Source organism: Zalophus californianus, chromosome 13 (assembly GCF_009762305.2).
Source record: "Zalophus californianus isolate mZalCal1 chromosome 13, mZalCal1.pri.v2, whole genome shotgun sequence".
Taxonomy (NCBI): domain Eukaryota; kingdom Metazoa; phylum Chordata; class Mammalia; order Carnivora; family Otariidae; genus Zalophus; species Zalophus californianus.
Genome location: NC_045607.1, coordinates 82,859,722 through 82,885,785, shown reverse-complemented (window position 1 = coordinate 82,885,785; position 26,064 = coordinate 82,859,722). Strand labels below are relative to the sequence as shown.

The window sequence follows — 26,064 nt, the reverse complement described above, 5'->3', positions numbered from 1 at the left end:
ATTTATTGTTTTTAAGATTTTATTTATTTATTTGACAGAGAAAGAGAACAAACAGGGGGAGCAGCAGAGGGAGAGGGAGAAGCAGGCTCTCCATTGAGCTGGGAGCCCAATGCGGGGCTCGATCCCAGAACCCCTGAGATCATGACCTGAGCCGAAGGCAGACGCCCAACCAACTGAGCCACCTGGGTGCCCCCAAAAACACAGAATTTAAACATACCCTATATTTTTGGAGGCAATTGATAGAAATGTCCAGATATTCCATGAGAGGGTTTGACACAGCTTGATACATTTGAGAGGGTGGAGTGGATGAAACAAGGTCAGAAAACTTCCAGAAAAGTCTCTAAACAGCACACAGTGTTGATACCCCCCCGATTGCTCTGCTCTCCTGCATCCCATTTCCCCTGGGGCAGTATGTTTGTACACACCAAGCAAAGGATATGAACTGAGCAAGGTCCATTGCTAGGCCAGCTCAGGTGCACACTGTCAGGCATGTTCTGTGAGGGAAAGGGTGCCTTTAGGTTTCCTAGGTGAAAAATAATACAGACAGTGTTGAAAGAGCGAGATTGGTTTAGGGTATCACAGTGTTTATCCTGTAATTTTGCAGCAGGACTTAATTTAGGCTTCAACTAGAGGTATTTTAGGAGACTGGCTAATGGAAATGTGGACCTGGATATCCAGAAACTTGCTTTCTTGTCTCAATTCTGCAATAGATTGTCTGGTTGACTTTGATCCAATTTCTCACTCTCTCTGGGCCTTGGTATCCCAGTCTTGAAAAGTAAAGTTTGCCAATATAATAGCTGACTTTCACATAAATCAGTGTTTCATAGTGTACTACGCATACCATGGTGGTTCATAGGACTATTTTAGGTGGCACATGCCATATTTTTAAAAAAATTATGCATATTTTCCCAGTTTTATTGAGATATAATAATATATAATAATAATTAAATGTTGTATGTATTTTTTAATGTACTAGACTAACCAGCACAGCAATTCCCAAATTTCATGGCTACCATTGCTAAGGAACCAGGTAAAATAAATATCTTATTTTTAAAGATGAATTTAGTTAAGGAAAAACATTAAATAATTGGTACCTAGATAAAGCAAAACCCCAAGGGTGGGACATAAATTATAGAATTTGAGAAGACTCTGATGTACATGACCTCAATAAAAACACGTTTTTTGATAGAATAGTATAATAATGATTTGACAGTTAGGGAATCTGAGACCATGCTTTACTGAGAACCTGTACTATGCCAAACGCTGTACCAGGGACTTCCCATGCCTGAGATTATTAAATTTTTAAAGTAAGAACTACCTGATTTTAAAACCATGTTCTTTCCACCAGCCACACTATCCCTCTAGGGCTCAGGGCTCACTCAGAGGTAAAAACGTAATAGTTCAATATTCGTATATACTGTGGAATGATCACAGGAGTAAGTCTCGTTAACATGCGTTACCATATATAGTTACACAATGTTTGTCCTGTGATGAGAACTTTTAAGATCTACTCTCTTAGCAACTTTCAGATATGCAACACAGTATTATTAACTATAGTTATCATTCTGTACATTACATTCCCATGACTTACTCATTTTATAACTGGAAGTTTGTACCTTTTGACCTCCTTCGCCCATTTCGCGCCACCCCCACCCCCGGCCCCTGCCACCTCTGTCAGCCACCAATCTGTTCTCTGTTGCTATGAGCTTGGGTTTTGTTTGTTTGTTTGTTTGTTTGTTTCAGATTCCACATATAAGTGAGATCATATGGTTTTTGTCTTTCTCTGGCTGATTTATTTTACTTGGCCTAATGCCCTGTTTTTCCATAGTGGCTGCACCAGCCTGCCTTCCCAGCGGCAGTGCACAAGGTTTCCCTTTTCTCCACATCCTTGCCAACACTTGTTATTTCTTATCTTTTTGATACTAGCCACTCTAACAGGTATGAGGTGATGCCTCATTGTGGTTTTGATTTGCATTTCCCCGATGATGAATGATACTGAGCAATTTTTCGTGTGTATGTTGGCCATCTTAATGTTTGGGAAAATGGCTATTCAGATCCTCTGCCCATTTTTAATCAGATTATTTATTTACTATGGAGTTGTATGAGTTCTTACATGTTTTAGATATTAATCTCTTATCTAATATATGATTTGCAAGTATCTTCTCCCATTTGGTAGTTTGCCTTTTCATTTTGTGGATGGTTTCCTTTGCTATCCAGAACCTTTGCTATATCTTTCAATTATGTACCATTCTGTATTCAATAATAATAGTAATAGTAAAATTTTTAGAAAGTTGAGTCCACATGGAGAGTGTGGTCCTGGAGCCCTGAGAGACATCATTTGCCACCCCTTTCCTGACTCAGCATGGACCACTGCTGTGCTGGGGAAAGACATACAGCCACAGGCTAGCACGTGCAGAAACTTCTGGAAGGCTGAATCACAGAGGTTAGAAAGGAGAAGGAGCCACATCTCAGCCCTTTATCTGGGACGGTCCACAGTGATCCTCAAACCAAATAGTCTTTTTCACAGAAGAAGTGGCCTGGAGCCTGGGGTTGCCAGGTAAAATAGATCTGAATTTCAGATAATAGACACAGAGCCTGCCATCATTGTGTGCATGGTCAGTCTGAGGTTCAACAGGGAGAGAACAAAAGGAAAAGAGCAAACAGATAAAAAGAGTGCTTCTCAAGCCTGGTTTGATGTGCGAGCCACCTGCGAGGATTCTGCAAATTCCATTTTTAGTAGGGTAACGAACCATCCCAGTCTGCCCAGGATGGAGGGGTCTCCCGGGATGTGGACTGATGTCTGGGCCTCCCTCGGTGATTCCAAGGTATCTCCAAGATTGGGAACTGCTGGATTAGGAATGTAGAACATGTTGGCTCTTGACCTCGGGAAAGACTGTCTGGCAAATGAGGCCTTCTCAGCCCATGTGAATGTGGTTACTTACCAGACAGGGAGAGAGTGCATTCATGGACTAGACCAGGCATTCCACTAACTTGGGAAAACAGTCTAGGAAGGAGCAGGGGTCTGGCTCAGAGTGGACAGGGAGTGGCTCTGGTTAGTATGTCAGAGAAACCCAAGACTGCCCAAATCAGGGGTCTCCAAGCCACCCCCAGGTACACAGAACAAGCCACAGGACCTCTTTGTAAATGAGATTCATTGAGAGGGAACAGACCTCAGAGACAAAATTGCCCCAGACAGCAAAGGACAGAGTACAACTTTTTAGCCCACTGGGCAAACCTAGCTACTCTTCTTTCCTCTGTTAATAGATGAAGTTCTATGTTCAATTATGTTTGAAAAATAAAAAGTTTTAAAGCAATGAATCTAAAGCAGATCACTCATTTAAAAGATATTCTGGGGTTTACTTTCATTTAAACTCTTCTTTCTATTATTATGTTCAACCATTGTAAGTTATGTCTTCTCCGTAAAGCAACAACAAAAAATGTCTTCCCCTCTATCGCTATGTTTTCTTTTTACGTTGAATGTTCTTATTCCTACTTGCCTTTCTACTTTATAATAGGTATAAAATGCTGAATTTGAAATGAGAAAGTGCAAATAAAAGTAAATATGTATGTATATCTATTTTTATGTAAACATATATATTTAAAATATATTTAAATTCAGATTTATTTATTTACCTGTACTGTGGTGAAATTTTCATAGGCGCTCCTATCTTATTCTGGTTCGAATGAAGCTGAAATGTGTATAGCTCCTTTTGACAAAAGGAGCCATGCATATACACGTGACAAAATTGCCATGCATAATGCATGAGCAAAAATATCCAGCTCTGCTCTCAGCAGCGTTATTCGCAAAACTGGTGATAGGGTGTTAGAATCTCTTATAAGTCAAAATAAGAAAATTTCCTTGTAAATGAACACATAGTCCCTGGAAGAAGAATCCTTTTCTCCCTTCCAGGTGCACTCAGGGGACCTGCCAGAGTGCGTTCGGTAACCTGCGGTCTCCTGAGGTCATTAGCCTCCACATTTCCTAAGTTTCCAAGGAATATCTTCCCCACCTGGCAAGTTGTGTAGTGGAAAATGTGTTCCGAGAACTGACTTTTTTGGTAGAACAAACACTATCAGATAATGCAGCCTTTTCTTCTGCTTTCATACTTCTTTATTAAACATCATGTCAAGCGCGGCTCCCTTTCCAAATATTCCATGACCTTTCGCTGTGGGTTCATCATTTGGTTTTCTGTTGATGGTTGCTAAGGTAAACTTCTCTTCTTAAACTGTCACTGGGGCCAGCAAGTTTAAATCTGCACCCTTCCCAGAACCTACAAAGGAGGATGGAGCCAACATCTGTGGTAGTGGTTTCAGATGTTGGTAGATTGTTTACACTGGAGATTGCCTGCTGGCGTTCATTTTTACTTTTGCCGGGCTTAATGCTTTGTAATCTTTTAAGACTACTTTTGCAGTGTGAGCCAGGATATGTGAATAATTTCCCCGTTGTCAGGGGGAACGAAGATGGCATTAGAGAAGTCTAAGCAATGCTGACCTCATCACTTCCCGATGTATTGCTGGTCTCTGCACTTTGGAACTCCTCGAAATTTGAAGCTGATAAAACTATAGCTCTCTTTAATCTAGAAATGTCACACACTGAAGCATTTTCTGAATGCCTCCCATAAAATCTGCATTCCAGAAAGGCAAAGAATTGTGTGTTTTAACAATCCTTTGTGTATCTTGACATAATGAGAATTTGAGTTTTGGGAAGTTAACAGTAGGAGCATACATGAAAATATTGAGTGTAGTGTGGGTTGCCATTGAAATTACAGCTCACATTAAATGCCACATTTCCTAGGATAACAGTAAATTGAATTGAAATTCAAACCCAATGAGAAATCTCCATAATAAAAAAGACTTTTAATGTATCCTTTGTATGTAAACATAACAAAAGAAATCTATCATCAGGAAGTTTATTCATTTCTTTAAAAACATAGAGAGCACCTACCAGGAGGCAGGTAGATGTGATATTGCCCTTATATGCTTAAAACCTAGTGAGGAATACAGATAAGTATATTACCTGGAAAAAGCAGTATCTAAACAGGATCACCATGTACAGTTGTCCAGATTGTGCACTGCACAACAGTACATAGTGGCTCTCTTGAGCTAAGTCCTGAATGAAGTGTAGGAGTGAGCTAGGAAAGGAGGCAAGAGCTAGTAGAGTGAAATGTATGAAGGAAGGGAGATGAAAGAGTATTCTAGGTAAAGGAAACACCATGTGAGAAGTCCTGCAAGCAAGAGAGAGTGTGGCACCTTAGCTTAGAGGAACTAAAAGAAATTCTGTGATGCTGTGTAGACTGTGACAAGGATGTGTTGGTGAGCTATGGCAGCCAGAACATCAGGGTCTTATAAATCAAGGACAGTGGCGATTCTCTCGGGTGTTCTGCCAGGAAGCAATATAAACACTGTGGCTCCCATGTGGAGATCAGATTAGTGGGGCAAGGTCCCCTGCTGAAGCAGGGAGGCTACATCAATACTCCAGGCAGAAGGTGGTGTTCTAAGCTGGAGCAGGACAGGAGACCTGGTGGAATGGATGGCTTGGAGAGGAATTTAGGAAATTAAGTCATCAAGACTGATAGAATTTTGGAGAAAGAGGGAGATGGAGGAATCAGTGAAGATGCTGAGATTTCTTGATTGCTCACTGGGTAGTCAGTCACTCAGATTTGGAACCCAGAGGAAGAACAGGATTGGGGGTAAAGAGAGTGGGTTTGTGTCCAAGTGGAGAGGCCCACCAGGAAGTTGGACATACGGGTCTGGAAGGTAATGAGGGATCAGGCTGGCGATACAGATTCGGGAAGCTGAAAGTCAAGGGTGTGCATCAGACTGGTGTTTGAAAAGCCTGTAGCAGAAACAACTAAGTCACTGGTTTAAACTTGTACCTGCGGGGCACCTGGGTGGCTCAGTTGTTAAGCATCTGCCTTCCGCTCAGGTCATGATCTCAGGGTCCTGGGATCAAGCCCCGCATCGGCCTCCCTGCTCTGCAGGAAGCCTGCTTCTCCCTCTCCCACTCCCCCTGCTTGTGTTCCCTCTCTCACTATCTTTCTCTGTCACATAAATAAATAAAATCTTTAAAAAAATAAAAATAAATAAACTTGCACTTGTTTTTTGCTCCGTCATGATGAAAAGTGCAGGGGTAAGAAGTCCAGCCTGGTTGGAAGACTCCACAATATGGGCAGGAACCCAGCCCCTTCGGTGGTTCTGCCAGGGCACCACGGCTATGACTCCCATCCTCAGGTCACCTGCTAGAGTGACCAACTGTGTCAGTTTGCCTGGGATTCAGAGGGCTCCCAGGATATGTGCCTTTTGGTTTTCAAGCTAGGAGAGTCCCAGGCTAACCGGGATGAGTTGGTCACCCCAGTGACCCCCTGGGTTTAAAATGGCCACTGCAACTCCACTCCAACCGCACTGCATCCACAGCTCAGAAGGGGAGACAAGCCAACTGTGTCAGGCCCATCCTTAAAGGAGCTTTCCTGGAAATCCCATCCAACAAGGTTCTCTTCCATTTCTGTGGATCTTCGTCACTGGCCACCTCTGCATGCAGGGATGGCCCTGCAGTCGCAGGGGCCTGGCTCAGTATAGTCCCAGCCCCCATCAAGCTAGGCTTCTTCAGAGGAAGTGGGAGAGAATGGATAGTGGGGAGGCAGTTCCTGCTATAGGGGAAAAAGACTCATTGGAGTACAGAAACCAGACCCACATCCACTTCACACAAACACTTAAGGAGACAAACAAAGGTGAGAAGATCTTAAGCCTGAGAAGAGCAGGTGGAAGGTAGGAGCAAAACCAGGAGAGAGGGTATCAGGTACACAGAGGAAGAAAGCATTTTGCAACCAAGGGGAGTCACAGAGGTTAATGCCACTCCTGTAGGATTTTATGAACAAAGCCATCTCTGAGGTGAAAAGTGCCACATTTTCCTGTGGAAATTCTCCTCACTCCCCAAAGGCCAAACACCCCAGATATGGGAGGAGTTGCTGAATTATGGAGAGGAAGAAGCAAGACTCCAGCTGCCCCCATGGCCTTCTCCCAGAACCAGGACCCATGTTGGCAGCTGCTGGTCACACGCTGGTCAGCAGGTCTGCCCTGGGCCTCCCCGTGTCTTCCATGTTGATGCTGAGTGGTGGCAGAGGAGGAAAGTTTCCCAGTACCAGTGCACAGCAAGGTGGCTTCCAGCCCCTGCATGCATGCATGCAAAGTTTCTACAGTTCTGCAGTCCGGGGCACAGCTCCACTGGTGAGAGGCAGATCTTCTTCCTGAAATGGATACCAGGAAAGCCAAAAAGCCCATTTCCACAGCAGGAAGAGGGATCCCCCTGCCCACTGGGATGGTGCTAAAGCCCATACATGGCAATTTGAAGCTGCTGTTTAAATGCAGGCTTTCCTTTCTCTTAAAGCAAAGCAGTATTTGAAACCTTCCCCAACAGAAGAGACTCTGCTATATCAGAGGTTTCATTCGGGGAGGGGTTTCTTACCACTCGGGACCAAAATCGGACTGCAAATGCCAGTCACTTCTTCTCAATTATAGATCATTTTATCCATTACATTTCAGAAGTGGGTTCTGCCTATAAAGTCACCCTACAAATCAGCCCTCCTCAATGCGTGGCTTTCTGGCGGGATTTGGATTTAAATGCATACCTTTCAGAGCTCATTCATCTCTTTATGCATGGACGCTAACTAAACGTCAGGGGTTTGGAGCAGTTTTATTGAATGGGAATGAAAAGTTTCTTGAAACTCTTGTCATTATTACGGACCTCATATGGCAAGGAAAGGGTAGAAGAGAAGCCATTCCCATCAAAAACTCTTACTGAAAAGAGATGTGCCTTGCAAAACTATGTAGAGAGACCCTTTCTAAGGCAGCAGGGAGGTTGGAAGTCTGGCAGACTTGCTTATGTTGGATAATACAGAGCACCCTGTTGTCTGACATCAGGGGTTCAGTATAGCACAGAAATGGATTACCCATAAGATGTACACATAGTGCCTTCTCCTCAGTGCAAGTGAGTAAATACTTATAGGACACTGGGCTGGAACTCTGGGTTGTGTCTTGTACTTATGAGTCTCTGCCAGTGTCGCCGTCATGCTGAATGGCTCTTTGTTGCCCCAGTCCCCACTCCCCAGCAGTATCTACAGGGGATAATGACTGGGGTCCTCCGAGCCCAAGATTGAAGAGTCTCTGTCCACTGTCACTAATCCAAGTGCAGGCACAGATGTCTTATTCTGCATGCATTGATTCTAATCTTTGATCTGTTACCATCCTTTGTGGGTGGTGGGGAGGTATACTACTGTAGATCACTTATAAGGCATACCCTAATTTTATAAAACTGTATGTGTTTAAAAACCTTCTACATTCGACGCAATACAATAAAAAGTTAATCTGGTTATCATGTTATCAAATATGAAGAGTATGTGTAGAAAAGCCTATATGGACTTCCACACAGAAACATCAGTTCCTCCAGGATTCCACAATAAGGAAAAAGAAGAAAACTTTGCTCTCCTGCTATAAGAAGATGAATACAAGTATGAAAAGATAAATTAATAAAGAGACAGACAAGGAAATATTTGGAGGCAGCGTGGAGCAGGGGGCAAAGCATGGACTTGGAGCCCAACCTTGGTTGACTAGCTGTGACCATGGACTACTGAATTAACCTTCTTGTATCTCTGTTTCCTCCCTTGTGAAGTGGAAATTCTGCCTGATGGGATCATCTGTCAGGATTGAGAGGGAAGAACACAGGTCAAGAATCCAGTGCCTGCAACACAACAAATGTCAGTTCCCTTTGGATCTTTGTTTTTTATCCATATATATTCATAAATTGATTTAGTAAACCACAGAAGATACTGGTAAATCTAGAAACAGAAGCTGAGAACACTTGATGCAAACCATAGAAATTTGTGATTTTTCTTAGATATTTTCAGAACAGAACATTCTTCTGCCAGAAGTAATCAGTAGATTTATTTATTATTGTGAGTCTGATTGAGGAACAAAGCAGATATTCACAATCCCAAATATTTAATACAGTTTTTTACATTTGAGAAATGCTATGCTATTTATTTTCCAGCAACATAGTCAACAGTTTTTGAGAACCTCTATGCCTGCTGCATTTTGTATACATTTGATTTTTTAATTTTTTGAAAGTCTTTGATGTGCAAAGAAAGCAAGACTCCTTCCAAATGTAAGCTGATGGCTTATACATAATTGAAGATGCAGTTCCGTGGAGGCTTCCTCTCCCCACAATAGGCAAAAACCCTTATGAACGTCTGCTAGGTTCTTTGCATGCATTATTATTGTCTGGAGTGCTTCGATCAGCTGGTAGATCTGGGAGATGATTGTCATAGCAGAGAACGCAGCTGGACCGTGGAATGGGACAGACTGGGAGGGGCTGAGGTGTGCCCACAGCCGTGGAGCAGGCACGAAGAGGAGTGGATACAGCTGCAGATGGATCTCCCGTGCAACAGCGGGAGTTGGTGTCAGACAGGCGGAACGATGGGCAGCAGGTAGAACCAGTGGTATTAGTGAGGTCCACCGTGGGATGATGAGATGGGTTAGCCATTAGGGGGAGTATGCTGATCGGATATTGGGAAAAATAAGAACTAACATTTATTAAGAGTTGACCACAAGCCCTTGGGCACGGTACTAAGAGCTTTACTTATGTTGCCTTATTTAATCTTCTTTGAAACTCTGCAAAGTCAGTGTTTTAGCATCCTCATTTCACCAATGAAGGAAGCTAGTGTCAGGTAGTATAAGTAACTAGCTCAGAGTGCCATGATTTGTAAGTGGTGTGATTGGGATTTGAACCAGTGTTGGACTGGAGAAATAACTGCATACCCACTCTGCCATGGACTTCTACAGGCGGGACCCCATCCAGGGAGGCAGGTAGTAAGGCGTTCGGGAAATCTGGTGAGAAGGTCATTGCCTGAGTTCAGGGGCTGGACTTCAGCCCCAGGAAGGAAGCTGCCAAAAAGAAGGCCATGTCCTTGTGTTAGACGTGCGTCGTCCTAAGAGCTAACAAAATAGAGACGTAGGCGTCATTATCAGACCTGGGTCACGAGGTTTCGCCCAGGATCATACCAGGAGTAAATGTGCTGAACTCCACTTTGGATGGTGAGTAATCCTGGGTGAGAGCCCGGGGTGGCTTAGCTGGGAGGATGGGAGCTGCTGAGGATGGGCAGCCAGGAGGGGCCCAGCGCTGAAGAGCACAGAGGTGCAGACATCAACATGGAAGGGTCAAGTAAGGTGAATGGAGGGAAGACTGTTGTCACTACCAGCATTAAAAAGGTGCTGCTGGTCTGCTTCTTGAACACATATTGTCTCTGAACCACACTGGACAAAACGGAGGCAATATAGATTTCTTACTATCTCTGGAACCACTAAAGGACCCCCCCCACCCCGATGATAAGAGAAATAACTAACAATTAACATTACAGTGTACAGAGCATTTTTATAGACATCATTTTCATCGGGTTCTTACAGTGACTATAGATGGGAAGTCACATCTCATTTGAGCTTGAATTTGTGTTCTTAAGTCGGCACAAAAGGTGAAAATCAGATACCATCAAAACTGCCCTTGAAACTTCCTTAAATTGTAGAGTACAGTGTGCGCGGTTTTCTATATATTATATTATTTCTATGTAAAACAGAGCTGATTTCCTTTTCGTGTTGAAATATATAAATAGATTTTATGTAGTGGCTATTTGTATGAACTCATTTCATGTGTGTATGTATATGTTACAGTGGTTGGGTCATTTGTAGTTGGTTGGTTGGTTGTTTGGTTTTTTTGTCTGAGTACGTCAAGTGCTTTCCCAAATATTGAATGTATATGTAATAGGACTCCACTGTTTTGTTATTCCCATTTTGCAGATAAAGAAACTGATGACACAGTAAGCCTATGCGTGATAAAACTTTAAACAAAGGTTATGATTTATAAATCTTGGGTCAGGTCAGCTGCACCATGCAGTCACCCTGGCATGACCATCACACCTGAAGGACAATACATGCATCAGCAAACAGAATTGCAGGGATACCAAGAAGCCCCCCATGATTTCATGTCCTGGCCTTTACTGCCATAGTGATGGCCTGGGATTTAAGACCCAGCACACTGTGCACCGGCTATTAGAAGTCATTAATACATTGAGCTCTAGCTGTACAGATATGTTTAGCAATTGAATGATCTCAGAACTCTGTTCTTTATGTCTGCCATCACTGAAACAGAACAGACTTTTCTGTTGTTTTCTGATGCGTGCATGTGACTAGAAGACATTCAGACCCTGGGGTTCATGGAACCTGACCTTTTTGGCAGGGTGGTTTAATTATTGGTTTTCATTGCTGACTTTAAAAGAAAAATCTATTTGGAGGTTTATGGCCCTTTTCTGACCCATCGTAAAGATTTTATCATTTCTAATAAATGTCTTATAAATCAGTTTAAATTGCCTAAGCAGCAGTATTTGAAGAGTGTCCTTCGCTCCCCTACTGTCATCATGACTCCAACACAGTGGCCGATAAATCTCTCTCCAGACCCTTGGCCTGATGCTTCAGTCAACATCCCAATCTGCATGTGATCTTTGCCATTCTTTGCCTTTTTCTTATTTGTTTGTGTTTACTTTAACATCTCCAGAACATTGTTTTCTTTTCTTATTGGTTAAAAAATATAAGAAAGGGAATGATGTTAGCAAGGATGGTGCAATGAGGACTTCAGAAAATCCTGTCCCCATAAAAGCCATGAAAACAGTCAACGGTTGTGAAAATCAACTTTTTAAGAGCTTGAAATTACTCAAAGACTCGCAACATTGGGAGTATTTATTTATTACATAAATCAGTGCAATAGAATTGAGGGTTCAGAAATAAATCCTTGTACCTATGCTCAATTGATTTTCAACAAAGATGCCAGAACAATTTAATGGACGAATATGAACTCAAAATAGATCAAAGTCCTAAATGTAAGAGCTAAAACTATAAAACTCTTAGAAGAAAACATAGATGTAAACCTTTATGACCTTAAATTACACAATGGTTTCTTGGCTGTGACATCAAAAGCACACACAACCAAAGCAAAAATAGGAAATTGGACTTTATCAAAATTAAACACTTTTGTTCTTCAAAAGATACCATCAAGAAAGTGAAAAGACAACCCACAGAATGGGGAGAAAAATACTTGCAAAACATGTATCTGATAAGATCTAGAATATATAATCTCTTATAATTCAACAATAGAAAAAGAAGTAACCCAGTTTTTTAAATGAGCAAAGAACATGAACAGACATTTCTTCAAAGATGATATGCTGGGATGTCTGGGTGGCTCAGTTGGTTAAGCATCCACCTCATGATTTCAGCTCAGGTCATAATTTTGGGGTTGCAAGATTGAGCCCCCTGTATCAGGCTCTGTGCTGGGCATGCAACCTGCTTAAGATTCTCTCTCCCTCCCCCACCCCCACCGCTCTAAACAAACAAACAAACAAATGAAAAAACAGATAACATGCAAATGGCCAATAAGCACACGAAAGAATGCACTACGTCGTTCATTATTAGAGAAATGCAAATCAAAAGCACAATTAAATACCACTTCACATCTACTAGGATGGCTGTAATAACAAAAGATGGACAGTGAAAAACGTTGGTGAACATGTGGAGAAGTTGGAACTCTCATACATCCCTAGTGGACATGTCAATGGTGTTGCCATTTTAAAAAATTTTGGCAGTTCCTCACAAAGTTAAACATAGAATTATCATTGACCTAGTAGTTCTACTCCTCCATGTATACCTAGGAGAATTGAGACTTGTGTTACATAAAAACTTGTACACAAATGTTCATAGTGGCATTATTCATAATAGCCAACAGGTAGGAAAAAACCCACATGTCCATCAACTGATGAGTGATTAAATAGCAGTATATCCATAAAATGGAGTATTATTCAGCCTCATAAAAGAGCGAAATTTTAATACATGCTACAGTGTGGTGAACTTTGAAAACATGCTGCTAAGTGACAGGAGCCAGTCACAAAAGGCCACGTGTTATATGATTCCGTTCATTTGAAATTTCCAGAAAAGGCAAATGAACAGAAACTAACTCTGTGGTTCCCAGAGGCTAGCAGGTGGGACAAATGGGTATGGGATTTCTTTTTTGGGTGATGAAAAGATTCTGGAAATAGCAGTGATGGTTGCAGAACTTTGTGAGTATAGTAAAAACCACTGAATTGTATTAAAAGGGTGAATTTTATTGTGTGTAAATTATGTTCAAGATTAACTTCCAGATGTCAATCCAGATAGAATAAATGAAATATATCACTTCCCGGCCCTTTGGCTAAGATTGAGTGTAGAATAAATGAAATATTTCCCACACAAAGAAGACCCCATTAACTCAGGAGTAAAATGATTCTTTTTAATAAAGTAAGAAGAAACAACTCACCAAAAACAGTATCAATTTGTTCTAGAATAGCAATTTTATTAGTGAGAGTCCAGGGAAGGGCACCGTCCCTGATATCAATATCTTCCTCATTCTTTCTTCATTTTCTAAAACTTCTTCAAAATTTACCATGTTCCTTCTAGTTCAGTTTAACTCTAACAGGACAACTAGTTCAAGTTAATTCTTTATGACACTGAAGCCACAAACAAGGATAAAGCAAATATCAACTCCAGTACTAACTCAAATTGATTGGTAAGTGGCTACATGGAACACTGTTTAGAAGAATTCTGAGGCTATATCCAGGCAAGGCAGAAAAAAAAAAAGTAGAAATTAATTAAGAATATCTGTCTTGAGCTTGGCAATGTTAGTAGAGGTGGGCAACATTTGAGCTCATTCTCTGATCTGGAAAAATTCATTATTCTGCTGTGAATGCAAAATCAGGTAGATAAATCTGGGTGGGTTGTAATGTGGATTAATAGGCACACTTACACAGCATGGCCTGAAAAGAAATTTGAGGTCTCTAGTTTACATGCAAAATCCCAATATTTTGAAATAGCCAACACTTATGGCTGAGACAGCAAGATCTCTCAATAAATAGCACCAACTTTCATACTGTATACTATCAAGATATTTTAAATAATATATTTTTATAGTATGTGCTCTCAAGTGTTCTTAATATGAGAGCATTAGCATAGGCTTATAATAAAATCTGATATAGTGAGAGATTATACCAGGAGAGATTTTTTTAAAGTTTTTATTTAAATTCCAGGTAGTTAACCTAGTGTAATATTTGTTTCAGGTATACAATATAGTGATTCAACACTTCCATACATCACCTGGGGCTCATTACAGCAAGTGTCCTCCGTCATCCCCATCACCTCTCTCCCCCATTCCCCCAGCCACCTCCCCTCTGGTAACCCTCAGTTTGTTCTTTATTAAGAGTCTGTTTCTTGGTTTGCCTCTTGCTCTTTTTTTCCCCCCTTTGCTCATTTGTTTTGTTTCTTAAATTCCACATAGGAGTGCATTCATATATGTTTGTCTTTCTCTGGTTGATTTATTTCACTTAGCATAATATTCTAGCTCCAAGAGAGATTTTTTTTTTTATGGCAGTCACTGAAAAATCAAGATAATCACCAGTAGATGGACTCTCTGAGCCTGCAGCTGCACACATTTACTTAACTTTGAGTTTTACCTCCAAGTGAAACTGTCTCCTGACCTCCTCTACATGCTACAGTACCCAGTCCTTTCTTTGATAGATAGGTGTCAAAAGGGGGCTCCTGGGTGGCTCGGTCCGCTAAGCATCCAGCTCTTGATTTCGGCTCAGGTCATGATCTCTGGGTCGTGGGATCGAGCCTTGCGCTGGGCTGCACACTCAGCAGAAGTCAGCTTGAGATTCTCTCTCTCTCTTCCTCTGCCCCTCCCCCCAAAATAAATAAATAATTCTTTTTTTTTAAAGGTGTCTAAATAATGAGTCCTATTTCTCTGGCAGATATTGTAAATCTTTGCTTCTCAAATGTCCCCAGACCAGCAGCATCAGCATCCCCTAGAACTTCTCAGAAATGCAATCCGTTAGAATTGCAGCATCACCCCAGACCTACGTGGGGCAGCTCAAGGGTGGGCTCAGCAATCTGTTTGCACAGGGCCCCCAGGTGACTCTGGGCTCAAGTTTGAGAGCCACTTCTGTGAGTTGTTTCCTTCCAGAAGTGGGAAAGGCAGTAGGGAGGGGGAGAATTGAGCCTGCAGGGCAGCAGGGTTGGCCCAGGATGGGAAACTCCAGCGGACACAGCGAGGAGTTGTTTATTTCCTCTGCTTGCCCCATGTGCCAACTCTCTACTTCTTCAGAAAAGGTTTGAAATACTCTCAGGACCTCCCCTTGTCACCATGCCCACCCCACTACCAGCCTGCTTCAAGTCCCTTTATGGGGACAGTAGAAGAAAGCAGGAAATGAGGATGGCACTTATATATTCCCTCATGTCACAGAGAAGCTGCCTTTTCTGTTTAAAAAAGAGTTGTCCTCAAGAGCCCCGGCCTAGTGCTTCCAAACCCAGGAGGCCCCACAGCTAGGAAATGCATGTGAAGCACTTAGAACAGCACCTGCTTCATAGTGAGAGTTCACTCTGTGTAGGGAATGATGGTGATCGTGGCAGTGAGAGCAAGGGCCAGATTTCCCCACAGGGGTGCCTGGGTTGGCATCTAGAAGCAGTTGCTATTTGTACTGGGTAGGTGGTTGCTATGTTGAAAGACTACCCACTGGAGACAGATGTTGATCTTGAAACCCTTGGCAGGCCAGCGAGGCTCCCTGAAGACAGCGCCCTAACTGTGAGGCTGGCCATCAGCTGAGGCTCCTCTGGCCCGTCAGGACTCACCACAAAGCCCAGGGGCCTGGCTGGGGTTGGCGTTTGGGGTGATGAGCATGGGAGGAGGGGCTGAAGAAGATCAAGCAAAGCAAGGAGGAATTTCAGAGCCTTTCTAGCAAGAGTTCGGTGTTGGGGAGCCTAAAATGCAAGGAGTGGGGAGGTGGTCCCAGGATGGAATGCAGCCGGTGAGATGCTGGCCACAAATGTGGGAACCTCTGAGCGTGCGTGAGAGTGCAGGTCCCACAGGCAGTGGGTCTCCAGGACACATAGGCAGATCGGGACTGCTATAGGAAGCTACTGACCAGAGTCAGATTCCGAAGGCTCAGGTTACAGTTCTTGCTTCCAATCTGTTTTGTTCTGTTCTTCATAGCAGCTTTGTTTTATATCCTGGTGTAGCCAGCAGAGCACCACGTATCAGCGTCAGGAAGATAGGGGAAGGGGAGAGGAGCAAACAGAGGGCAAGGAATGGAGGAGGGGGTGGGGGATAAGAAGTGGTGAGTGCCCTGTCCTCCAAGTTTTGCATATGCTTTTCCATTTAGTTATCAAAACTATGAGATTTCGTTGTGGAAGAGTCTAGAGGAGGAGAGTCTTATTCCTAATTTTAAAAATCAGCTGACAGTGAACTTCGTCTGCCTAGGTCCCAAGATCTGAGGCAACCAAATAAATTCAGTCTACTATAATGATGCAAATTGGATGCAGATCAAATCCCATGGGCATGAGGGGAGCTGTGGAAAGAGAAGGTTGAGTCCACCAAGGTATTCTGACTCCAGCAGAGGCATGCTGCTCCTCTGGGTTCTGAAGTTCTCAAACGCTCATGCATATCGGGGCCAGGAAGATGAATGCAGTATGCTAAATGGGCCTGGTATGAAATGATAATAGGCAACAGACACTTGGCTTCAGTGTCAGGGGGCAATAGGGAGTAGTGGGGAGTGCCCATGCCACCTTCTGAAGAGGCAGCCCCACGTAGCTCTAGCCTGTTGTAGTCGTGTGTCATGTGACCATGGTCTCAGTGTTGTGGGACCTTCTCATTTTTCACAAGAAGGCAGAGATCCCGTGTTTAGGCAACATTCGGTAGGCCATTGAAATGCATCAGCAGGCTGTATCTGCCCTTAGCTTCACTGGACCACAGTTGTGTATTTCCCTGAGTGGTGAACAGCAGGTTGATCCTTTCCCGGTGCTCCTTTCTCTTTCCAGGCCACTACATTTATGTGGACACCTCCTTTGCCAAGCAGGGGGAAAAAGCTGTGCTGCTAAGTTCTGACCTACAGGCTGAGGAATGGAGCTGTCTCCGACTGGTCTACCAGATAACCACGTCTCCAGGGTCATCAGACACCAGCCGGCTGAACCTCTATGTGAGATTTGAAGATGAAAGTTTTGATCGCTTGCTTTGGTCTGCTAAGGAACCTTCAGACAGCTGGCTCATAGCCAGCTTGGATTTACAAAACAGTTCCAAGAAATTCAAGGTAGGTAAACTGTAGGCACCTGACTTATCATATAGCATTATGCGACTCTGAGATCGTATGAAAATTTCTGCCACTAAAGTTACTGATCTCCTATGTTAGGATGTGCTGCTTTATAAGAGATGTGTCCCAGAAGAATAGTCGTAATTAATAATTAGTAAGTTAATATTGTGTTTATTCTTTAGAAGAGCTTCTTCCCGGATTTCTTTCTCGTCTATTTAAATGGGACTTCTGTGAGAATCTAAATGGAGCCTAAACCAACCTCTTTGATGGAAATTTATTTTCTAATGGGCTTTAGGGAACATTCTCATTTCTAATCATTTTGTTTCCTCTTTCTCAGTTGTGTATAGTATCTCCCTAATGATCTGTTTGCTACAAATATTGAACAAAACATTCACTATCATTAAAGGAAAAGTGGAGCTACTTTGAAGAGGGAAAGATACATAAAGGATATGTTCTGAGTCCTTTCCAAAGATGGAGGTTGTTGCATCAGAAGTGTTGGAAGAGGAAGGTCGACATTGTAACATAAAGCTGGATGTTGTTTGGAGCAGGGAAGGAGACACAAAGCATGACATGTAGTGAGACTGTGTCGTGGAGGAAAGGATGGGGCCTTCACGAACACGTTCTCCATTCCTAATTCCCTATCCCATTTGTCTCCCTTAAAAAGTGCTGAAATGCTGTCTACTCCTCTCCCCATCCCATCAGGCAGGAGGGAGGGCTGAGGGAAGGAGCACTGAGGTCCGAGCTCTCTGGTTCACACTGTCTGCCCAGTAGTAGGGCACATCCTAAATCTCCCAGCATAGTTGCCAAAGACTGGGCTGAAGTCACATAAAGAGAAGCAAATACTTCCAGAAACGGGAGCGAAGATGAACCACAGCAGAGCTTGAAATCAGCTGTGTAAATTGTCATGCTCCCCTCGGTTCTTTATGTAAAATTTTCCAAATTTGTTCAACAATACAGAAACTACAGGTTAATTTACGAGCCTCTTCCATCTCATGTGGAGTCTCCCAACGCTAAGTCAGATTGTGCTTCCCCCCTCCTCCTCCAAGGGTTTTTCCTGCTGAGGCCTCCGCCCTGAGTCCCTGACCGCTCTCAGAATGCATTTCCCCATGGGCACCAGCCACCCTCCCCATCCACAGCCAACCGGTGCCACCACAGGCGCTAGAGAAGGGGGTGGTTGGATTAGCACTTGAAGACAGTGGCCCCAAGCTTTTACTGGACCCATTTCTCACCTTGTACACACACACACACACACACACACACACACACACACACACACACACACACACACTCTCTCTCTTTGAGCCCGTGGTGAGATTGGTATCCAGTAGCAATTAGCTGAGACAAGCAATCTCGCCTTGCTTTGAATTGCTGAACAGCTCCCGACTAGTCTGTGAAATTCTGAGCCAGGGAAGCACGGTGTTTCCTTGGAGTTAGGGAAGCCTGACTCTCTTCTTTCTCCTGTGTCATGCAGATTTTAATAGAAGGTGTGCTTGGACAGGGAAACACGGCCAGCATCGCACTCTTTGAAATCAAGGTGACAACTGGCTACTGTATTGGTAAGTGGGTTTTGTCCTCACTGTATCTGAATGTGAATTGGGAATCTTCTTCTAAAATCTGTTGCCAGAGGGAACTGAACCAATCCTAAAGGCAAGGTGTTTTATGGAAGTCAGGGCATGATGCACCCTAGCTTACATGCTTCTCGAGGTTCACTTGAATGGTGTATGTTGCTCCCGTCTGTAAGCGGAGGAAGGCTCGCTGGAGTCTGCCCGGACTGGCTGGGTTAAGGAAGGGAAAGGAGCAGCAGCAACTATAACCTGAGCTGCCACCTGAACCTCAACATATGCTAATAAAGATAATTTCCGGTTTGCTGTGAGCTCTGGTTCAGCCAAAAAAACAGGCTTCGTATTCCTTTCTTTGCTTGTTTTACTCCATTTCTCTCTGATACACCTTGGCCCCTTCTGTGCCCTGTGGCCGCTCAGCTTCTATTTGTCTGCCGTTGGTGCTATTTCTCTGTAAGATGGGCACTCCTGGAGGCCAGGGCAGGCTGGCGGGGTGCAGGGAGGAGGAGCACAGGACATTGGTCAGCACTAAAACCAGGGATGCATTTGAGCTGCGGTTTCAGGAAGCAGGGGAATTCGGTGAAGTGCAGGTCCAGGGGAGGAGGGGAAGAACTCTCTGTGGGCAGAGCCCAGGGCAGAGGAAGCACAGGGTGTTCTCAGGCCCCGGCCAGAAGCTGAGGAGGGTGTTTCAAGTGTGAATCAGGACCCAAGCGAGGCTTCGGGAAGAGTCTGGGTCCCGGCTGAAGAGGGTGGATGCTTCCGTGGTTGGCAGGTGTTCAAAGCTCCCAGTCAGCGGAGGGGGGGTGCCTGCGGCCGTGTCCTCACATGGTGACTCTGGCGGCCCCATGGGGGACTTGGAAACGAGGAAAATAAATACGTAGGAGAGGAAAACCCCCAGCAAGTGGTTGTAACCTTACAGATCAGACATAACGAAGGCCCAGCGCTGGGCTCTAATAGGGAGAAGGTGGGAGACTGCGAGATTTTTCAGCATTGACGGCCCTTTGGAGGTTGAATGGCTGTGGAGAGGAAGAGGAAGGAGAGTCAAAGACAATTCTGAATAAAAAAGAGCCTTTGCTAATTCCCTGACTCTCACTTCTCTGTTTTGACCTTCCACGGATGATACGAAGGCAAGTGAAGGAAAGCACGAGGGAAGAAAACGTGACCATGTTCTGAAGATACAGTGGGATTAGACCCATGCGCCCCCTGGTAGTTCCCTCCCGCCGGCAGGTGCGCCTCGGACAGCCCACCCACCAGTCCGACGGGCCTGCTGCAGCGCCACCTGCTGGCTCCTCAACTCCCCGCGCCCCGCAGCCTCCGTTTCTCCACCTGCAAAATGGATATAAAATGCTTCCCTCGTAGGAATAATGCGGGGACTGATGAGATCATAGGTATGAAAGTGACTGGCCCAGCTCTGGGCACTTTAAAAATGTAAATTTCCTCTCTTCACATCACTCCGTGGCTTCTGGTTTGTTTAAAAAAAAAAAAACAAAAGGAGTGCCAACACTTTCATCTTGTTGAGATGCCTGATCCCACGGTCCCCTTGCCTTCCTTTCTGTGCTCTCCCTTTGCTTGTCTCCTCATCTGTAACATGAAGTTAGTAATAGTACCTACCTCGTGGGACCGTGTCGAGGACTGAGTAAGTTAATTCAGTTAAAGTGCTTAGAATAGTACCTGGCACGTTCAGAACTATTTTGCTTTCTATTTTATTCTTCAGCAGGCTTTGGCACGGAACAGGGGGTATTGCTTGGCAGACACTGCAGTGGAAGAGTTGCAGAGAAAAACCTTAAAGTTTTTCAGTGATTGCTAATGTAAAAACACATTGATAACTATATCAATCAGGGTCCTGGCAGAAGGAAGAAGACTCATTGGGGGGCTACAAAGTTGTGGGTGGGTGAAGGAAACCAGCAAAAGCACAGGTGGTAATCCAGAGCGATGGTTCATCAGCCATGAGGGTGGGGGGGCGGCACTGGAGCCTGGAGCCAATGGTTGTGTGGGGAGGGCTCCCCGATAGGACCTGTGTCCTCAGAAGAGGGACACAGCCAACGTATGGCAACCTGGCAGGAAAGGAGCTGGAGGCTTGTTCTCCTCCTACTTTCCATTGGTGGAATGGGAGGCCAGTGACACAGTCCATACAGGTCTACCGCTGGAGTGAAAAAACGGTGGGGGTGGGGTCTGGAGGGGTAATGGGAGACGGCCAGGACAATCAGACTTCATATTTGTAGTTGATGATTATGGGGGTCAATACAGGCTCACTGTTTGTGAGCTTCTCATTCCCGCTAGAGGAGTCTGTTGACTGGGAACAATTTATCTGTGCAAACATGTGTCATTGCTACTAAATGGCGGAGGGTAGGAGGTGAAGTCTCTTTATTTTGTCTCCCTTCTCCACTGAGGAGCTGCAGAAGGACCCATAGCCTAGGCTCTGCCTCCCCTGCCTATTCTGTTTCTTGTTAATAAGAAAAGCAGAGGCTGTTAGCACCTGGGAAACATGTCCTTTAGCCCTGGGTATCTTGTCTACCATCAGGAGAGAAGGGGATGGGGATATGGGCTACCAGAAGGGTGGCAGACACAATTTCTGGAGCTAAGAGGATGGTCCCAAGTAGGGCTTTGAAGCAGAGGTGGCTGAGGCACCAGGCACTAACCACACACCTGGCTCTGTGTGGGGACAGTCCTGTGCGGTGGGAACGTTCCCCTCATTTCACAGATGAAGGCACAAGCCCAGGAGAGAATCACGCTGCAATTCACATGGCTAGTCAGTGGCGGGGCCATCATCCAAAGAAGCAAGGATGAATTACACTTTCCAGCATTGTCCAGGGATCCTGGTACAAAGCTTCCAGTGGTCAAGGGGAATGAGAAACATACCTGAATACGGAAGAGCAAACCCCGCAGTGAGTAGGGGTATATACCTAGGTGTGATCGTGTCTCCACAAAGTGCATTTTCGTTTCTCTTCTGCCAGAATGTGACTTTGAAGAAAATCATCTCTGTGGCTTTGTGAACCACTGGAACCCCAACGTGAACTGGTTTGTCGGAGGAGGAAGCATTCGGAACTCCCCTTCCATTCTCCCGCAGGATCACACCTTCAAGAGTGAACTGGGTGAGCTGGGGACAGACGGAGTCCTTTTCCCGGGGGAAGTGTTTCCACCTTCCCCTTCTGCCCCCTCCATTGACCTAACTGTGGCCCTGTCAACAGAGAAGGGAGACAGGAGAGTGAGTAGGGACCCGGAGGCCTGGTGGAAGAGCAGGAAGGCCAGGCCGGGCCGTGGGTTTGAGACAGACCACGGACAGGAGCTCTGTAACTAAGGACAAGGCCACCCAGTTAAAGGCTTTTCTTCACCTGTGACCTGGTCTTGCTCTTTTCACATTTCCATATTATGCTTTACTTTCTTATCGTTTTGTTGTTCTGTATTTCTTATCCCTAAAGGCAGGGCGGGAATAATCCTAGGTTGCTTTTTACTAAAAATAGATCAAGTGATGGGAACCAGTCCTTAAGAACTTCCCAAGTGGCCCTGAGGTGAGCCCCAATTCCCAGTGGTGAATCCTGAAAGCAACAGGGTCACCTACCGGCCAAGGGGGCTGGACTCTGCAGGGAAATGGAAAGGAGAGAGGTTCTTGGGGATGAGTCCGCTCTAAGGAGCATGTTTCCACAGATGGGAGACATGGGCAAAGGCTTACTTCCCAAGGATTATGACAGTCTTCACCTGGGCCCTGGGAAGCTTCCAGGGTCTCCCCATAGTTGCAAGACGCTCCAGTCCTCAACCCCAAGGGCTTGTTGACTAGCGAGAAGATTCTGGTAACTGACTTTCCATCAAGAGCAAGAATAGGAATTTTGGTTCTGCTGCAAACAGTCCTTTTTCCTAGTTTGATCTGCTGCCATGTTGATACTGAGGTCATCTGCTCAGTCCTAATAAATTGTTGACAAGGACAATGTGTCCCCAAGCCTGAAGACTTGGCAACTTTTTATGGTTCTTTACATTGTTCCTCATTCATGGTAGTTTCTTTTCATGTGAATATTTGTAACCTTGTCTCTGACTCTTTTTTTAAAGTGCCCATCCTGCAGCTTTTCTTGGCTCTGGACAGTCTCCATCCTGAGACTGGTCCTAGTATATCCAGACTCTCACACTCAATTTTCTAAAGGGGCCAGGCAGATGTTATAAAGTGACATGTGGGCTGGGAGAGAAGTGTGGCAAACTAGGGAACACAGACCCCATACAAAGCTCTAATTAATTGCTGCTATGTGAGAATGCAGGTCCAGTGGGCAGATCTTTTGATTTCATAAGATAATTAGGAAGGCAGGGGTTTTATGTGAAATTTCCCTAATTTTTTAAAGTTGGTAAATATTTTCTTTTTTTAAAAAAGATGTTATTTATTTGTTTGAGAGAGAGAGAGCACACACACACGCGCATGAGCACAAGCAGGGGGAGTGGCAGAGAGAGAGAGGGAGAAGCAGACTCCCCGCTGAGCAGTGAGCCCAACTTGAGCTCTATCCCAGGACCCTGGGGTCATGACCTGAGCCAAAGGCAGATGCTTAACCTACTGAGCCACCCATGCGCCCTGGTAAATATTTTCTTTAAAAACACTGCATGGGCCAACAAAACACATCTCAGGTCAGGCCCAGTTAGCCAGCTTCTATTTTGCAAACTTCATTTTATGTGTTCCTTTTCTTTTTCAACATGTCCAGGCTTCTTACAACAAAATATTGATAAGTAACCATATAATAAAAGGTTGGCATCTCCTGGGCTTACCTATTTAAGACAAATCCAACTTTGGATCTAGCATTTTCATTCATTTGACCCTGTATTGGGTCTGGTTGGGAAAACAACAATAAAATGGCACATTCCCTATGGTCCTTGCCCAGGTTCAAAGAACATACATTCAAGAAAGGGAAAAGGATTTCTATCACACATGGATGTAAGACAAGGTAGCATGTGTCAAGTGCTCTAAGAGTGGTCCCTCCATTTCTATCAAAAAAAGAAGAGTGCTGGGTATTCAGATACAAGAGAGATCATGTAACTGTTTGGACGTTCTAGAAGACATGATGATGAAAGAAGTCAACTGCGTTGAGGGATGGTTATAACTTTGACAGGCAGAGACAGAAGAGGGCCGGAGCAGTGATACATGGTAGCAATCACAAGGGGTGCCAGAGGGAGAGAGATGATTGGGAAAGCAGTGTAAGAGCAACTTCTAAAAGGCCTCAAAGGCCAGGAAAGAGATTTTAACTTTACTCTGTTGACAACAGGAGGCCATTGGAGGTCTTTGAGCAAGGAGAGATGCAATCACAGCAGTGAATTTAGTTTGGTTAGCCAGACAGTGACTATCTCAGTAAACAGAGGACCAAATGGTAGAACAAGAGAATTAAAAACACCCCAAAATGATTTCTTTAGGTACATCTAAGGTCACTTACATAAATAATTGAGATTAGAAAAAGACAAAACATTTTCACTTCCATCTTCTAAAAGTAAGGGTTAGCACTTTGGGAAATGACAAAAGATTGGAGTTTCTCTCTCTCTCTCTCTCTCTCTCTCTATTCTATCTCTCTCTCTCTATATATATATACACATGTATATATGTATCTCCATATTTTGGCCCTACAGACAGAGAGCCCATCTCCACTGTGGCCATTGTAGGAAGCACTGTAAGTGTCATGCGTGGAGTGGGCGATAACCTAGCGTCACAGACTAGTCCATGAATCTGCATGAGTATTTTAAATAACAACTGGGTTCATTCAAAACAACAAAATGTGGGGGCGCCTGGGTGGTTCAGTCGGTTAAGCGTCTGCCTTCGGCTCAGGTCATGATCCCAGGGTCCTGGGATCGAGCCCCACCCACATTGGGTTCCCTGCTCCGCGGGGAGTCTGCTTCTCCCTCTCCCTCTGCCTCTCTGTGCTGTCTCTTCTCTCTCCCAAATGAATAAAGTATTTAAAAAAAAAACGTTACCAACTCTTGAAAGCTTTGTTTCAAGGAATAGGACAACTTACATAACATTCTGCCATATCTTAAGAACATAGTACAGGGAGTAGAGAGAATCTTGAAAGACTAATACCTTAAAATTGTATTAATCTCTGGTGTCATTATCACAGGTGTCCAAACTTAAATGTGGGGAAGTGTTGGAGAAGTTTCCCCAAATCACTTAAAAATTAGTTCTAGAGTCAGATCCTCTGAGTAACCAATATCATGATTTAATGACTATGTGTTCAGTGCATCATTTTTCTTTCTTTTTTAAAAAGATGTTCTTTTTTAAGTAATCTCTACACCCAACGTGGGGCTTGAACTCACGACCCCAAGAGCAAGAGTCACATGCTGCACTGACTGAGCCCACCAGGCTCCCATATCATTTTTTATCCTCAATGATTAATGAGGACCAGTTGGCTAAGGAGAACACATATTTCCGGGGAGAGGCAACAGATTTGTGTCCTACTGACAGATCATCCATCTGACTGTGTCACTTGAATGTCATCCATCCTCTGAGGAGTGCATCAGCCCTAGACCTTCCTCACCCTCATTTGTGACCATGGAACATTCTGCCCACATCTGTGTCAACAAGGGGCAGGGACAGAGAAAGAGGACCAGGCTAGGAGTTCAACACTTGTGCTCCAGGCCAAGTTATCCAAGTGCCAGATTGCCTTGGGCAATCCCTCGACTTCTCAGGGTCTCCACTGACCTGTTTGCAAGTGAAGAATTTGAATTCCATAATCTCTAAGATGCCTTTGAGTTCTAGTGTTTTACTCCTAATGCTGTACATCAAAACTCCAAATTCATCAGTCATTGTAACTGGGGGGGAAAGTAAACCGGGGAAACCCTAACTAAAGAAAGCTAAACAGACTTCTTTATTTCAGACTTCTCAGTGCCTTTAATACAAGTTCTATGTTAATGTATATTATGGCATTTCACAAATTATTCAAATGCCAAAATGCTCTGTAAACATGCAGAATGATGCATGACTAACAGAGATGTGAAATAAAAGATAGGGGACCACAGAAAAGTGAAAGATCACCTTGGTTTTGGGGCTCAGGGAAAGCTTTCTAGAAGAAGTCATCTCAGAACTGGAATTTGGCTGGATGGATAAGAAGTACAGCGTATGCACATGTATGCAGGCCTGAGGGTGGAGACTTTATTCTGCGGTTGGAGAGTGTTTGAGAATGCCGAGATATAAGATGATGGCAAAGTAGCGCTAGACCTAGGTTATGTTCCTGCTCATAGCCAGAAGCCTGGGTGCCTACATTCTACTCACTTCTCCCAGCTCTCTGCTATTTCTCTCCAATTCCTCTTGAACTTTTACACTGATGTTTTGGCCAGTTGTAGCCAGACAA

At 44.1% G+C, this 26,064-nt stretch overlaps 1 protein-coding gene across 1 annotated transcript in view; it reads left to right on the top strand.

Annotated features, from left to right (window-relative positions):
- Positions 1-26,064, top strand: part of MAMDC2 (MAM domain containing 2) — a 137,583-nt gene that overhangs the window by 46,498 nt on the left and 65,021 nt on the right. The window contains exons 3-5 of the mRNA XM_027616383.1: positions 16,933-17,201; positions 18,673-18,757; positions 21,715-21,852. Coding sequence (XP_027472184.1) covers positions 16,933-17,201; positions 18,673-18,757; positions 21,715-21,852 — 492 coding nt within the window. The remainder of the gene's footprint in view (positions 1-16,932; positions 17,202-18,672; positions 18,758-21,714; positions 21,853-26,064) is intronic.